Raw genomic sequence first — 16,055 nt, forward strand, 5'->3', positions numbered from 1 at the left:
TTATTTGAAAGGTGTAAGTGGCTGTATTGGCAGCAAAAGGCTTTGTTGTTCAGCTCGGCCTTTGAAGCCAGGTGAGAGAGATCCTCATTGAGATGCTCAGATCCTGAATCTCTAGAGAGCCCACTGCCTGGAGTAGATGCCGGCTAATTAGGGAAACCGAAACCACCATCATTCCAATTGAGTGAAGAGCAAGAAGGCAGGAAAGCGAGAGCAGAGACGAGGATGATGTATGGATGACGGAGGGTGCCTTCAGTGCTTAACAAATTAGGGATCTTTTGATGCATTGATTAGAGGGTGACAGGGACATTTCAACATGGCGTCGGCACAATGTGGCAGGGAGCAGCCAATTATGAGCGCTTTTAAGAGGAGCCAGGCGCAAAACCATGTCTCGCTCATGTGAGGCAGAGATTATGTAAGCAGGGAGAAGGAAAGGAGAATGAATAAGTGAAGTAAACAGGAATTTAAAAAAAAAAACAATAATTAAATGATTCATCAAAGAGAGATAAAGCAGGAAACAAATATGTAGCTTTTTGTAAATACTTTCCAGCTCCCTGTATGTAATAAGACCAACGGATGGCAAGGTCTTCTGTATCATTTGGGTTTTTTAGTTTCAACAGAGTCACCACGTGTCGACGCAAAGCACCACACCTTCCCCTCCCTTTCATTACTTTGCCGTTCTATGAAATTATCCACCACCACAATTTCTTTACAGCATGGCTTAGAGCGGGAGGAGCACAGAGGATTTGGCTTTGTAATGAGTTACAAAGGAGAGATAGTAATGAGAAATGAGAGCGGCTGTGTGCGCGGTATGTGCTGTTGTAGGTGTGAGTGTATGCTTAATTTACATGATGCTGCACCTAAGGGGAACCTTTTGTAATCACAGTCATTTAGGCCCAGTGATAACTCTGTATTTATTTTATTCCTCCCCGGACAGACTCCTCATTCCGCTACACGGGCAGTCCCGACAGCCTGCGTTCACGAGCTCCCATGATCACCCCTGATCTAGAGAGCGGCGTTAAGGTGTGGCATCTGGTGAAAAACCACGAACATGGAGACCAGAAGGAAGGAGACCGCGGTAGCAAGATGGTTTCAGAGATTTATCTGACCAGGCTGCTAGCTACCAAGGTACATCAACATTCTCCTGGACATTTCTACGTGTCAGCACATCTGTATCTGTACAGGCATCAGCACATACTCGCTTATGAATTGCTAATCTCAGTGTAATCTCCTTCTTCTCTCAGGGAACGCTACAAAAATTTGTCGACGATCTGTTTGAAACGTTGTTCAGCACGGTGCACCGAGGGAGCACTCTTCCCCTGGCCATCAAGTACATGTTTGATTTCCTGGACGAGCAGGCCGACAAACACGGCATTCACGACACAGACGTGCGTCACACGTGGAAAAGCAACTGGTAAGGACCGTGTTTGCGGAAACAAAACTGATATCAAGTGGGTCTTTACACCATGGCAAAACTACTGTCACATGATAGATCTATTTTTAGTCTTGTAAAGTAAACTCAAGTTGCTTTCTGTCAGAGAATTTGACGTGACACAAGCTTACTTCTCTCTGTCTCTTACTCATTCTCTTTGTCTCCGTCTTCCAGCCTTCCATTGCGTTTCTGGGTGAACGTGATCAAGAACCCGCAGTTCGTGTTTGACATCCATAAGAGCAGCATCACGGACGCCTGTCTGTCTGTAGTAGCTCAGACCTTTATGGATTCTTGCTCCACTTCAGAACACCGCCTGGGCAAAGACTCCCCATCCAATAAGCTGCTCTACGCTAAAGATATCCCAAATTACAAGAGCTGGGTAGAGAGGTAGGAGCTGATGCAGTCGCTTTATGCACCATTCTGATCCCTTCTGTCATGTCTTTTTTTGTATCCTCTTACAATAGAAATGGAGATTTTGGGGGAAATTGATTCATAATTCTCTTTCTTCTTCTTCCTACACTTCTCAACCTGATTCTGTAAAAGCCTTTTGTGAATGACTGTTAGCAAGTGTGCAATGTTAGTGAAAGTGATATTATGGCTCATAAATTTGACTATAAAAATAATTTAAATCTCAGTTGAGCTTTTACATTGATTCAGTGAGTCTCTGTGAGTGATGCCAAGTGTTGCCCCCTCTCTGCGTCCCTAGGTACTACGCTGACATCAACCGGCTGCCAGCCATTAGTGACCAGGACATGAATGCCTATTTGGCAGAACAGGCCAGACTCCACTCCACAGAGTTCAACATGCTCAGCGCTCTCAATGAGATCTACTCCTACGTCAGCAAGTACAGTGAGGAGGTTAGTGGTATTTGCACATACACACCTCACACGAGCAGAGTCGTCCTGATGCATTCTGCGCCTGGCGTTGTGCGTGTTATTTATCAACGCCAGTTTGCGTGATATCAGGAGAGCAGTCTGCGTGTCAGCGGTAAAGCGCGCCTCTCTCCTTTATACCAATATATGAAGGAGGATCATGCAAACAGTAGAAGAAGATGTGATAAATGCGGTTGAGCGTGCGTTCTGCAGGAATTAATGAAGCATAGCGTTAGTTCAGGCGCTTCTAATAGCTGATCGACATCAGCTGTTTTATTCATACTTGACCATCACTGGCTCGTTCAAAGCTCTGAGGCCTGTAACATCCAATCATATTCATGCAGGTGCACACACAGTGGTGGAAGAAGTAGAAGTAGAAATACAAAACTATTAGCAAAATGTACTAATAAATATTATATATGACGTTAGTAAATTTTTACTACTGATGCATCAGTGTTTATGCAGCATTTTACTGCTGTAGCTGGTCAAGGTGGACTAGTTTTAACTACATTATATACAGTAAGGTAGTTTGTAGTGGTTCCCAACTTGGGGCTCAGGCCTGAGATAAAGCAAAGGGTTGTGAGATGATTAACTTGTTAGGAAAGAAGAAAAACAAAGGTCTGCTACACAAATTTGTATTCATTTTTTTTATAAATGTATTTTTCTGCTATTTTTGTAAAATTTTGGATAATTTGACTTCTTTAGGCCCGGACAACACTCACCAAACAAAATGGGCAGTTGTGGTTTTTGCTCATTAAACTTTAATATTAACCTTTAGTGAGACACTGTAGACTAATGGAGCTGCTTCTCCACTCTGCCCTGTTGTCTCTCTTTCTCTCTCTCTAGTATATATTCCTTTTTTATCATAATTTATTGTGTAACAGACAGTTTTTGTAAGGTGTTAAACTGTGCCGTTATTAAATATCACAACAACATTATTTCATTAGTATTTCTACACAGTATCAAGACAGTATCTTTTCTTTCCTGAGCTTGGTGATCTCAGAAAAATCCCTCCACCGCACTACATACTGAGCTCCTTCACTTGCAAATTTTACCTAGAGGGCAGTCCCAGGCGCTGATTGCATAATGAGCTGCTGCCTTAGTCAATCAGGCGCTAATTACTGGCAGATTGCAAGCGCAAATTGAACGAAAGGCGTGCCGCAAATTTGCCCCACGCTTTAATGTACGTATATTTTGCCCTTGGTGTTCTCAGACTCTTCATAACTGGCAAAGGTTAGTGAGGTCAGTTCAGAGTCTTCAGTAGACTTCCCCAATGCCCACAGGTCTAGTGAGACCTGAGCTTAACAAGGCAGTGTGTCTGATCTGTACAGTAGAAAGTGAATGTCTACAGGCTCTCAGCATGCTGCTCTGTCCTTTCGCCCGTGCTGAGTTAGAGTGGGCTATCTGTTATATAGGGCTCTCATGAGCAGAATCATAGGCAACACACACACACACACACACATGCACACGCTGTCAGATCACAGGAAGCATAGAAGATAGAGAGGGAAGAGCGAGAGAGAGCATTTATGGAGACATTCTGCTTCTAATGTCAGCTCCTCCTCTGGGAAGCATTAGCCTGACCTTTATGTTGGACCACAGTATCTCTCTCCCTCTATCTCTTACTTTCTTCCTCCCTCCTTCCTTTACATTCCTCCTCTTTTTACCCATTATCCAGTCAGCTTCCCCTTTGCTCTCCATGAATCTCATACACTGGCTTTTGCTGCCTCTGCAGTTGTAACTGTCTGATGCACACATTCATAGAGACGTATGCAAACACACTCATTTTGCACACATACGCTCTACCACGTGCACCCCATCACTCCCGCAGTATCTGCTGTCTCCCAGAATGCAGCGCGTAAAAAAACCTCATCTAGCACCGTTAACGGTTGCTCAGCCTTTAACAAAAGGCTGTGTGTCAGGCTAACCAGGCCAGAGCTGCAGCCTACTTAAATGGATTTGCGAGATGGCAGTGGGAGCTGCACCTGCATACCTTGCTACAGATTAATAATGGATTGCTATCGGGGCCCGATGAGGAGGAGGAAATGCTCCGCCTGTAGCTGCCAGCTTTTAAGAGCACTTAAGCAGATGAGTGGAAGATGGTAGGTGGGCAGACAGATACTGTGTTCTACAACAGGACAGGCGGCAAACACGGGTTTGCCATGCTATGCAAAAAAATTCATCTTTAACTGTGTCAAGAGTGGCGGAGCTATCAACCCACCAAAACCCATAAAAACTAATAGAGTGGTTCTGATTCACTGCAGAGAAGGAAATAAAGATTTTGGCACATTCCTGTCACTTGACACATGATACACCTTATATGAATGACCTTAAATGTCTGAAAGCGCAAAAATAAATATAGTAGTGAGTGTTTTTTTACAGCAGTGGATAACTTGAGAGTTTGGTTGACAAAACAGATACATAATACATCAAATATTTTTTATATATTTTCCCGCTTTTGTTGAAGTAGCCTCTGAGTGACTCTGAATATGTGTAACAACCAAAGACAATGAATGATGATGTTTTTTTCTCATATTGATTCATTATTCATCTCTTACCTCAGAATATTTTAAATTACATATTGCCCATTAGGGGTCAATAAATTATTTTGTTTGAATTATCAATTATTGAGTGAAACATTGCGGTTGAGTTTAGTGTTTTTTAATGGGAAATGGATCCCATTTGATCACACATGGACGTACAGTCCAGCAACATTATCAGCTCACGTGATAAAGTTCAAACCAGAAACCAGTATGTTGAAAAAAAGTGCTGCAGTATGTGGATACAGAGATCCGCATCAGCAGTGATAACGGCGTGGCATTATTTTTTTTTTTTTGCCTTTTTTTTTATTCATATTAAAGTTCTTTGCCATACATGTTAATGTCACCCTGACATAGATTCATCCTGACAAGGCAGACACCAGATGAGAGAACAGAGAGGAGAGCCTGTCTGCATCCCTTTTGAACCCAGCTTGACAAATGCCCAATTTACAAGATAGAGCTCAGAAGATAAAAAGGGGAAGGCTAATACACAAATATTTCTTGATGTTGTAAAAGACAAAAGGCAGTGATGTAATTTTTTTTCTCTTTCTTTCATGTGATGTCCATATAGAAACCTAAAAATACTCTACTCCTTAAAGGAATATGTTCATAATAGGGTTTGAAAAACAAAGAAGATACTTAGCAATTTCTATGAAATAGTATTAGATCTAATTCTTTTCACAGCTGGTGTTTGACCACAGTTTTTTTTTTTCCTCTGAACAGATCACAGCGGCCCTGGAGCAGGATGAACAGGCGAGGAAGCAGAGGTTGGCCTACAAGGTGGAGCAGCTCATCTCTGCCATGTCCCTCGAAAGCTGAGAGTGACCCCTACTGAAAGAGAGAGTGAAAGAGAGAGACAGAGGACCACAGTCTCTACCGGACCACCGAAAGGTCCTGCATTACTTACCTCTCATCGTGGGAGCCGCAACCACGAACCAGACCTGGGACCTCTGTATCCACAGCCGGACAGACATATATAACTGCTTTAGTTTTTAATTCTCCCACCTCCTTCCATTATGGTGCCAGCTAAGGGCCCACAGACTGAGACAGAGTACCTGCAGCTGGAGCTCATAATGGCATAAGGAAGGAACATCAGCAGAGAAGGCAACAACATGGCTTGTATTTATTTTTTTGTTTGTTTGTTTGTTTTCTCAAAGGATATTTTCTCTCAGCTTGACAGGAAATTGTATGATGTGTGTGTGTGCGTGCGTGTGTGTGTGTGTGTGTTTGTGTCATCCTGAAGAAGACTCCTGCAAGACTGTGAGAGCATATGGAGAAACTGATTTATTCTCAGTCAGAAACTCACATATGAGTGTGAAACGGAGACAAAAAAGGCGAGAAGCAGAGGAGCAGATCTCATGTTGGACAGCTGAGTTCGCGTTCAGATTTTATTTTTGTACTTGTACATTTGAATAATATGAGTTGCAGTCGATATATCCACCCAGGATCCCGTAAATGTCGTTGTATAAAGACATAAAGAGCGTAACGCTACATCAGAGTAGTGTGGTAGTGAAAACAGGCCATGGTCCATGTCTTCTCTCACTCCTTCCCTCCTCGGACTGATGCTCCACATGACACGGACAAAACCTCTGCTCTTTATCCAATCAGAAGTGTACAGGAAAACATGAAACTTGTGCTCATCATCTAAGAGTCAATGGAACTCCACTCGTGGTGGTCACAGTTCAGCCAGCATGCTTGCACCTAAACTGAGGATGACGAAGATGAAGTCTATAGTGTATTTAGGAGATGACCTTAAATAAGCATCACTCTGGTGTCCAAGGATTTCTTCAGCAGTTAGGTCATCTGTGTATGTACCGGGATACTTGCCAATCAGTGTATGTGAATGTACAAATGTTTTTTTTTTTTTATTTGTTTGTTTGTTTGTATGTTTGTTTGAGTTTTTGCAAACAAAAGGGGGCTCAGTTGAACTGAGTTCCGTAGATATTTGCAGTAGCTCGTCAAGTGAACAGCTCCATTTGTCTGTCCTGGCCCCCAGCCCCTCCAACTGCTTCCCAAATGTTATTTATCCTAAATCAGCTAGAGGAGAGTGTGTATCATCTGCATTGTGGCCGTCACCGCTGTGACTCCACTGCTCATACAGTAACGTATGTACAGCTACCAGTTAGTAGAGACCTGACAAGAGCAATTGGTTGCTGTAGGCTAAAACTCTCCATTATATAACCACTGTTTGTATCTCTTTGGGGATTTGATCAACTTAATGTGTACTTTGCATGCATGGTATCACACATCAGATGTGTTTTAAAGGGTCCACTGTTGATTTTATCAAGTGCCAACGAGTCATGCCAGCTCTAGTTGGCTTGCTGAGATGTTAGCTTATGGGAGATGTTAACCGACCACCACCACCGATGTCTTCACACAGACAATAAGAAGCCTAGCTGCGTGGGTCTAGTTTGACCAAGTGCCAAAAGATCCTGTTTGTTTCAAATTGTTCACTAATGTGTCAAAATCGGTTCATGCTTTACAGAGGGAGCAAAGCTCTCGAACGGGAGTGTGGAGCCGTTGAAAGTTTGCATAACTGGAACGGTGAGTTTTTTAACTCGTGAAAGGTACGAAACATAAGTCGGAGAAAAGAGATCTGGGAATGGGGAAGAAATAAATAAAAAAAACACAGACATAAAACATGTTTCACAAGTTTGTTTCATATGATGTGGATGAGAAATACTAAGCTTCTCTTGACTTAAACCAAACAGTCACAAGCTAAAAGGGTGATGTAACCTTCCAACCTTCTAGCTGGATGACAACAAACTGTAGATTCTGTCCTCCGGATAGGTGATTTCATTTTCTTCCGAGATATATGTTTGCTTGTTGTTTACATCAAGTACTTGAAATTAGGTATTAAAGTATTAAAGGTTTGTACAGTATACTGCAATTGTGTGTGTTGAGAGCATGACAAACACCAGTAGTGGGTGAAAGGTGCTTCTTTTCTCTGTGGCCTTAGATACCCACCTGCTTAGTGTTCCTGATCTTATTAGTCCTCGACTCGGGCACGGTCCTTTCAGTGCTTCGGAGCCCAATGGTTTTTTCAGTGATACCTGGTCCAGGCACTCTGCTGAGAACTGTCTTAGCGAGATAAAGCAAAAGGAAAGGTGAAGAGGGTACGGCCTGGCTCAGGCAGACATTGCCTCACTCAGCACTCGGCTCGCCTGAGCTGTTTGAAGAGAAGTGTCGAGAAATGAGGAGAGAGGGAGAGGTGGAAAGAGAGAGAACCCCTTTAGCTCTAGTTTCCTGCTCCGGCTTTGAAGCTGCTCTTTGATCTCAGTCAGTTGTGTGCACAGTGTGATCAGGAGATGGAAAGAAAAAAAAAAAAAAAAACATCAAACTAACAGGCAAGGAGAAATGCAGGATGAGGTGATGATTGACATGCTATTACTGTGTCCGGCCAGTAGGGGCAGAAGTGGGAAAGAGTAGTTGTAATTTGTTCCATCATCTAAAAAAAGCACCTTCGCGCTCCCTAACCTCCTAATAAATATCGATAGGTACACAATGACGCACATATATAGTGCATACACAAAACATAAAGCTTCTTCCTTTTGATTAAGGTGTCTTCCCTATTTCAGCAAATAGAATTGTATCCTCCTCATACCTCACATTGCTTGTATGGAGTAATGCTTTTTATCATTTTAACAGGACCTAAATGCCTTTTCCTTCTCCAAGGGATGAAATGTATGTATAGAGTCCTTCCATCTCTTAAATGAGCTCCCCCCTGTATTCAGAATTGTGATGAACATAATCAGAGGCACGCAAATGATTTGAGAGTGGCTTTGATTTTTCTGTCAGAGATCATATATATCAGGATGTTTCCTTTGTTTTGTGTGAGATTTCTGCATGCGTTTTAATCCATGCTTTAGTTCTGCCTGGTATTCCATATCGATCTGCGCCGTCATTAGTCTAACTGCGATTCCTCCTGAAAGCCCCATTTGTACACGTCTTAAATCACAGCTGAATGCACCTTTTTTTGTAAAAGAGATTTTGTTTCCATGCTGTACACACGTCGCTTGGAAGCTTTTTTTAATTCAGTTTAAACTGAAAAAGAGGAAAGTTTGTTTACTCTTTCTGCAGCGCAGAATCCCATTTGACTGCCAGTTGTGTGAGATATGGATAGATGCTCATGTACACAACCTCATTTCAGCTCGAGCTGATTGCTAATTGAAGATGCTTTAGTGCACTTTTTTTGCTCTCTGTGTAACGTGTTGCCGAAGAGATGGTGTTGTGGTTTTGACTGGCACGTGTCATTCCTTACACAAAAAAAACAAACATTTACTCAGCATTTTTTTTTTGCTTGCTTCATGGCGTCAGACAGAGGAACTGAAATCCAGATCAATGTATTATTCTCAAGTCAGAATATCACCAAGTATAAAATGAGTATCCTTCCATTTTAAACACATCGTAAACAAACCCTTTGTAGACACTGGAGTTCTGTAAAATAGTAATTACTGACAATGATGATGATGATGATGACGATGATGATGATGATGATAATAATAATGGCTGTCTGTTCTTGTTATTTTATAAAAGTGTTGTGAAAATTGTAAGAAACTTAAAGTATTTAAAAAAAGGTTGTTCTCTTGTTTTTTATTTGCTTTGTTTTGTTATGATAATATATTATCGTGTACCTATTGTAAATATGAAGCACACCTATTTTGCAAGCCAAGGATTCACTTTGTACTGTTGTTATATATAAATAAACTTTGCTGGTTAAAAATTGCATAAATCTGAAATCTGTATTCATGTCTTATTGTTGACATCACAACTCATGCAAATAGAAAAAAGAGAGAATCATAAATCTTTCTGTCAGTAAGAACCACAACATGTAGCTGGCACTCCGACCGGTCCATGTAGGCTTTGCTGTATCTCCTGTGGTGATGCCAATTTTACCCACTGTCTGGCACTTCCCCAAACTCCTACAGTATGTGGGCGCCATGGAGACACAGGCCATCTCTCTCCTCTATCCCCCCGTAGCCCCGGGTTCATCCTGAGATCCTGCGTTTCCCCGCTCGCTTCCTGAGTAGCGGCTAACAGAATAACCCACGGCTGTAACATGCAGAATTGCCGTCATTTGTCTTCATGCAAGTCTGTTAGCTCAGACTGGGGCTCACATTCTGTCGACCACCGCGGCGGCTGCAATCACATTAGGTTGCTAATGGAGGTGTGGGTCAGTGTGTTTAGCTGGAATGAAATGGCCCTGAGGTCAGTGATTTTGCAGAGAACGACTGTGGATGACCACTAAAGCGCCAGCTCATACTCATACTGTCCTGTTTTGGATGCATCTCTTTTTTATTAGAGAGTAAACTGTAGAAAAAGTAGAAGAGTGGGCGCAGAGAGAAACAGGAAGGAGGTTCAGATGCTCATGTAAGCATTCTTCAGCAAAATACTGCATCTATCTTATTCTGTAACAGCCATCACATTGTTTTTTATCATCAACATTGTGAGAAAAGAAACCACTTTGCACCGGAGACAAAAGCAGATTTAACTGATTATGTATAGACAGACACTATTCTTCAGAAGAGTGGTCATTCATTCGTTCCACATGACACTAATGAACGGGTGTAGTCTGACAGTTTACTGAGGTCCCAAGGACTGGTGTAAACAATGCTGATCAACTTCCCGGTGTAGTCAGAGTACTGAGCAATATGTATTCCATATCTTGTGTCCCTCGGCCACCCCTGCTCCCATATTTCCTCTAGGGAAGGTCTAATCCCTGCTGCTTCTAATCCTGTACTGCTGAGACCAATTCAAATCCATGCGGGACTTAACGCCCTGTAATGCCTTTACAAGTAGTTGCATAAAGCTGACATCCCATTCGTTCTGGGTAGGATTCTCAGTCTGGATTACAAGGCAAATTCTGAAATAATTAATGTGAGTTGGCAAAAGAGGATGCCAGGGGTGATTTCAGCCCCATTTTCGAAGAATGGTCGGGTATTAATTTCACAATGAAACAATCCCCGACACCTTGTAGGACCTCGATGCTTCTCCTCCTGATCCTGATGGTTGTTAAATGCCTTTGCTTTCCCTCTACTTCTGTTTGCCATCATCTTAAGGCAAAGTGAGGCAACCGCTGGGGCATCAGGGGGATTTGTAACTCTTTCCTGTCACTTTATTTGATTAAATAAACAAAGGTTTTGGATTACCATATATTGTGGTGTTTGGAGAGTTGTTTTTTTAAATCTTAAAACCACAGGTTATATATATGGGCAACAACTCCAAGTGTCTTTGAGCAAAAGCTCTGAAAAGCGCACAGATGAATGTGGGGCATTGTAATTTGCTTCACACCACACTGTATATCTGCACTCCATTTATCATTTAGATCTATGCATGCAAGTTATCAGTTGTATCTCACAGCCTCTGGTTGGCAACACCTATAGCCTTAATCTCATGTCCATATTTAACACTAATTTACATTAAGTCAAGTCTTTATCCTATCAGTATAGTTGCTGTATTATGGAATATACATGTCTCCAATTGAACACATGTAAACAACACAAGTAAGTAAACAAAAAAATGTTACAACACACTTTTTATCATACGTATGATAAATCAGGTCTGGATTTCATCATAGGTCGATGTGTATTGGTCAATAAACAGGAAGATGGAGATCATAAACCAAACGTATATATTTTTAAAAGCAGGTATATTTCCTACTTAAAGTCCCTGGCTATTCAAAAATGTGTTTTCTTCTTCTTCCTTTAGTGGGATGATTGATATTCACTGTGTAGAGTTTGAATCTAGAAGGCTGTTTTTACATTCATCTGCTAAAGGGGGAAGTGTACCTACGAGCATGATTTGTGACATCGCAAGTGGTTTTTGGTCAATTATGGGATGTGAAAACCTGAAACCTCCACTGCACATACAATGAGATTGGACTTTTCAATGAAGTAGGAGACATCTTGTGTCCAGCAGTTAAACTTTTGAAATGTGTATATTGATAGATTGTTTCAATGAGGGAGCAGGAGCATATGTAATTTTAAGGATTTTTACTAGCAAATTTGACTTTTTTGTGGGGAAAAAGACAAATTATTGTTCAAAGGAGAGTATTTTTATTAAAAAAATTCTTAAAACTAATCAGGGGGGGATCTTTAAACAGCTTCACATTTTTCCAGGTCTGTCTTAAAACAGCACTCACATGCCCAAATGTACACTGACAGAATTAATGGCTTGTAATAATTGTTCCTCCTGTCCATACTGTTGATGAAGAGATGCCTTCCTAACACGATTCTGGTGTAAGGGATGGGGGACAAAATACACAGTCCTTGTTTTGTGTGAAAATATGTTTTAAATTTCAGCAGAAGCTAATGGTAAATGGCTGCATTTATAAAGTGATTTTATCCAAATCAGAATCAGATCAGAAACAGGTTTACTGCCAAGTAGGTTTGCACATACAAGGAATTGTATGTGTTTTACAATTTGCCTCTCATTCACATACACATACAGTCATGTTACCATCACTTCAAAGGACATTACATTGACTTACATTAATTTCCTGGAGACTACCCCTAACCACTACTTGCCCAACCTTAACCCAAACCCTTACCCTAACCTTAACTTTTACCTTAAACCAAGCCTTATTTTATGATTTACATTATGGGGACTTGCTTTTTGTCCCCAAAAGGGAGGCAAATCCTCACATGTGATTTAAGTCCCCATAACATGAGGAATACGTGGTACACACACACACACACACACACACAGACACAGAGTTTAATGTGTTTAAACTAATCTGATTGGAGGTGATGGAGGAAATGAGTAGTCGGACATAGGAGGATGTGAGAAAGGAGGCCCCTGGGAGGAGGAGAAGGACAATACCATCCAAGACACGACCATCTGAGCAGGAGAAAGTGAAAGTAAAGAGAGATGCAAGGAAATACTACTTTTGACAGAGAGAAGACATAAGAAGCAGCACCGAGGCTGAACAGAACAAGATGCAGGTGGTGGTGGAAGTTGGTCTGAGGGAAATTGCAAACGCAATCCAGGTGTCATAAGCTCTCAGCACAGGCTCTATTTATAGTCTGGCTTCCCGCTGTTGGAGCTGTCATTCTCAGTGTGCTCTGCAGCCCGTCTCGCCTGCCGCCCGCTAGCTTCTCTCTCATTAGAACTCCACAGCACAACACACACCCCGGACACGTCTGTGGGCGCTCTGCATAATTCACAGGTCAGAGACTCATTCAGCAGCATGTGTTAGCCTCACACACACACACACACACACACACACACACAGACAAGCACAAGTCACACATACAGTAAATAGTATGATGTTTGAAAACAGCACACACATGAACAAACAGGTACATAATCAGCAGGATGAAAATCTGGGAAATATGCAAAAACATACACGTTGACTTGATTAGGGAGGGAAGAAGTGCTATTCATTTTCATTTTCAGTCTCACTGATGCGTAGGCCTATAGAAACTTTCCCGCTGACATTTGCTGACAACAAGTTCTTCCACTTTTCTGAGCACTTTGACTATCCCTATCAGCAGGCGAAGCTGATGATCAGTGTCTTTCTCTGGACGTCACTTGTCCCTGCTCCCTGCTCCCTGAGATGATAATGAGGCTCCCAGCAGGCCTGCTGACAGCCTCCTGTTGTGTGGCCTCATCTCTTTTAGCGCTGCACTGCAAAAACAAAGAGGTGGGTGGGTGTCGTCTATCCGACCCAGTGCCCCCGGTCCACCCATGCCAACTGTGCTTCCAAAAAGTGCGGGCGTAAGTATTTTTCAGCTATGCAAATGCACTGGGACATTAAAATACACAAGTGCACCCAGGAACAAGGTTGTGTTATGAATATGAAGTCACAGAACACTCATAATTTGATTTTGTGTGTGTGTCTGTGCACCCTGTGTACCCACACACACACTTACACGTACACACAGTGACACAAACTCAACTACCCTACTGCTTTCAGGCACAGGGTGCAGGTGAGAAACGCCTGCCAAATTTCCCTAGCTGGAGCACTCGTTTGCATATGCAGATGTTAATTACCACTGGAGCTTGTATGGGCCAATCGGCAGGCTGCTGGAACAGCTTGTGCATCTCTCTCCCCCCACAGGTCGCCGTTTCCACGGTTACTCCCCTGGCTGATAATAAAGATAATCACCTCCGATTTCCTTCATGGCTCATTTTCTCCTGCTCGCTTCTGAAAGGCCAGAGCGCCGCTGTCTGATTTTCCACGCTGAGCTCTTATCAGCACACCAGGGCTGAGCACTGGGGCGGGGGCCAAGTCGACACACCACCTGCCACACACTCACCAGAGGGGACAGATTCGTTCAGTCAGGGTCTCAGATATGGAGGGGTAATGAGTGCAAGATCATCCATCCGGTATGGTGTAATTGTGGTTGGAATAAAGGCCTGGATGAGAACAGGGTCAGATCAGATTAGATCAGGTGATGGTTGTTATCACACAGGCTGACAGGGCTGACCCCTGCCTGTTCAGTAAGAATGAAAGTGGGTTTTCAAGAACCTTGAAATTAAGACTCAGTCCACTAAATCAATAGATAATATCCATCAAATATTTTCTGATTGGTTTATTTAAAGCCCTATATGATAGGCTACATGTCCAAAGATGGGATCTGCTATGGGCCCATACAATAGATCCAATCCCCACTTACTGTCTCTTTGTCTGCCAACCCCCCTTCTTTCTGCCTCCCTTCTTGTGCTCCCTTGAATCCATTGTCCAGATAGAAACGTGCCTAGGATAGCAAAGGCTCACTTTCGGCACACTTCTTTGAGAATTATTTAAGGCTTAGGAGTTTCTGTGAAATGAATATTTGATGTGGAGGACCTGAGCGTCTCCCGACGAGCCCAGAGCAACACTTCAGAGAACGACCGGGTTGAGGTGCATAGCCCCCCTGCTTCAAAACACACACGCAAGCACGCATCCACACACACCACCTCATCCACTCATCACCATAAACAAAAACACTCCAGACATTTTATGGTGGGTTATTGAATGAAAAGGTCTGCATTGTTAAGTCTGGAAGCAACGTGATCTGCCATCTTCTTTTACCCTTTGGCTTAGTTTAGTTTTCTTCAAGGTTCCTTGCAATCCTGTGGGTGATTTTTTTCTTTCTGTCTGGAATGCATTGCCCAGGCTTTCATATTTTCATCCTACTTTCATATTTATCTAATTTATGACATGTTGACAGGTTCATGGCATGACATTAGTCAACTCCATATGTTTGCTATGTATAGAATTGGGGAAATGTAACACTAGAAGAGTTTATTCCTTAGTTGGAGTTTTTTTTTATTACCACAAGAGTGCAGAGTTGAGTCACTCAGAAATCTCTTTTCCCTTTGTGAAAGGCATGAGATAGTTTTAAAAGCCTGGTCTTAGACTGCCATCTCATGGTCCACTTGGGAAATAGCTTTATGGTCAGGTTTCCCTGTAAAATGAGGAAACCCACTCAGGAAAAGTCTAAACAGACAGAAAATCACCTAAACAAGGAGCTTGCAGCTGTTGATTTCATGTAAACTCACATGTGCAACAGTTCAGTGAGTTATATTCATTTAAAAAAAATCTAAAAAGGTTCATATTGTGGTGAAAAATAAAACAGAATAATGAAAATCTTTAACATCTGTTCCAACAAAGCTGTATTTAAACTTTATGTAGATTTTAATGGGGCACCAGAGACCATAATATCAGTCAATGCAGAACTTTTGCAAATATGTTACAACTGGCTAAAAAGTTTTATACTGAACCACCAACCGTTAACTGCCAACAGTTTGACTTATATGAAAGTACTACACAGATGAATCAAACAGATACATGTAATGAGAGCCATCTGGGTAGCCAACAATCTAATGAGTTAATCCCACAGACCTTATCTGGCCTTGTGCTGCCAGAACACACACAGTTTATTATGTACTTACAGGATGTCAATACTACGGTGGCATGCTCTCATCTGGTATCATGCAAACAGTACCATTTCATTTCCTGTGGTCCCTTTGAGTTGTGGTACAAAGGAAAGTCCTGAAAGTTAACAATTTAAAGGTTTATATTTCAGTGTTCGGATATCAAGTTGAATCAAAACAAGGACTTCTGACATGAATAGTGTTCAACATTTATGAAAATGACATGGCAATATTCCTGCATGCTTTATTCCTCCTCCTGCTTGCATTTTTTTGCTGTGTTTGTGTGTTGTGTTTTGCAGTTGAGGCAATTGAAAATGAGGATGGTTACATAACTTGGACATTAAAGACTAATAA

The 16,055-nt window shown here is 42.0% G+C and overlaps 1 protein-coding gene across 3 annotated transcripts in view; it reads left to right on the plus strand.

The window, feature by feature from the left end:
* The window catches only part of plxna2 (plexin A2), a 169,066-nt gene extending 159,496 nt beyond the window's left edge, over positions 1 to 9,570 (plus strand). For all 3 annotated transcript variants that reach the window (XM_042409017.1, XM_042409019.1, XM_042409020.1), the window contains 5 exons: positions 935 to 1,125; positions 1,242 to 1,411; positions 1,604 to 1,816; positions 2,136 to 2,286; positions 5,562 to 9,570. In XM_042409017.1, the coding sequence (XP_042264951.1) occupies positions 935 to 1,125; positions 1,242 to 1,411; positions 1,604 to 1,816; positions 2,136 to 2,286; positions 5,562 to 5,657 (821 nt within the window). In that variant the 3' untranslated portion in view covers positions 5,658 to 9,570. The remainder of the gene's footprint in view (positions 1 to 934; positions 1,126 to 1,241; positions 1,412 to 1,603; positions 1,817 to 2,135; positions 2,287 to 5,561) is intronic.
* Positions 9,571 to 16,055: the final 6,485 nt, after the last annotated feature.

This window comes from Thunnus maccoyii, chromosome 4 (genome assembly GCF_910596095.1).
Source record: "Thunnus maccoyii chromosome 4, fThuMac1.1, whole genome shotgun sequence".
In the NCBI taxonomy this organism is placed as follows: Eukaryota; Metazoa; Chordata; class Actinopteri; order Scombriformes; family Scombridae; genus Thunnus; species Thunnus maccoyii.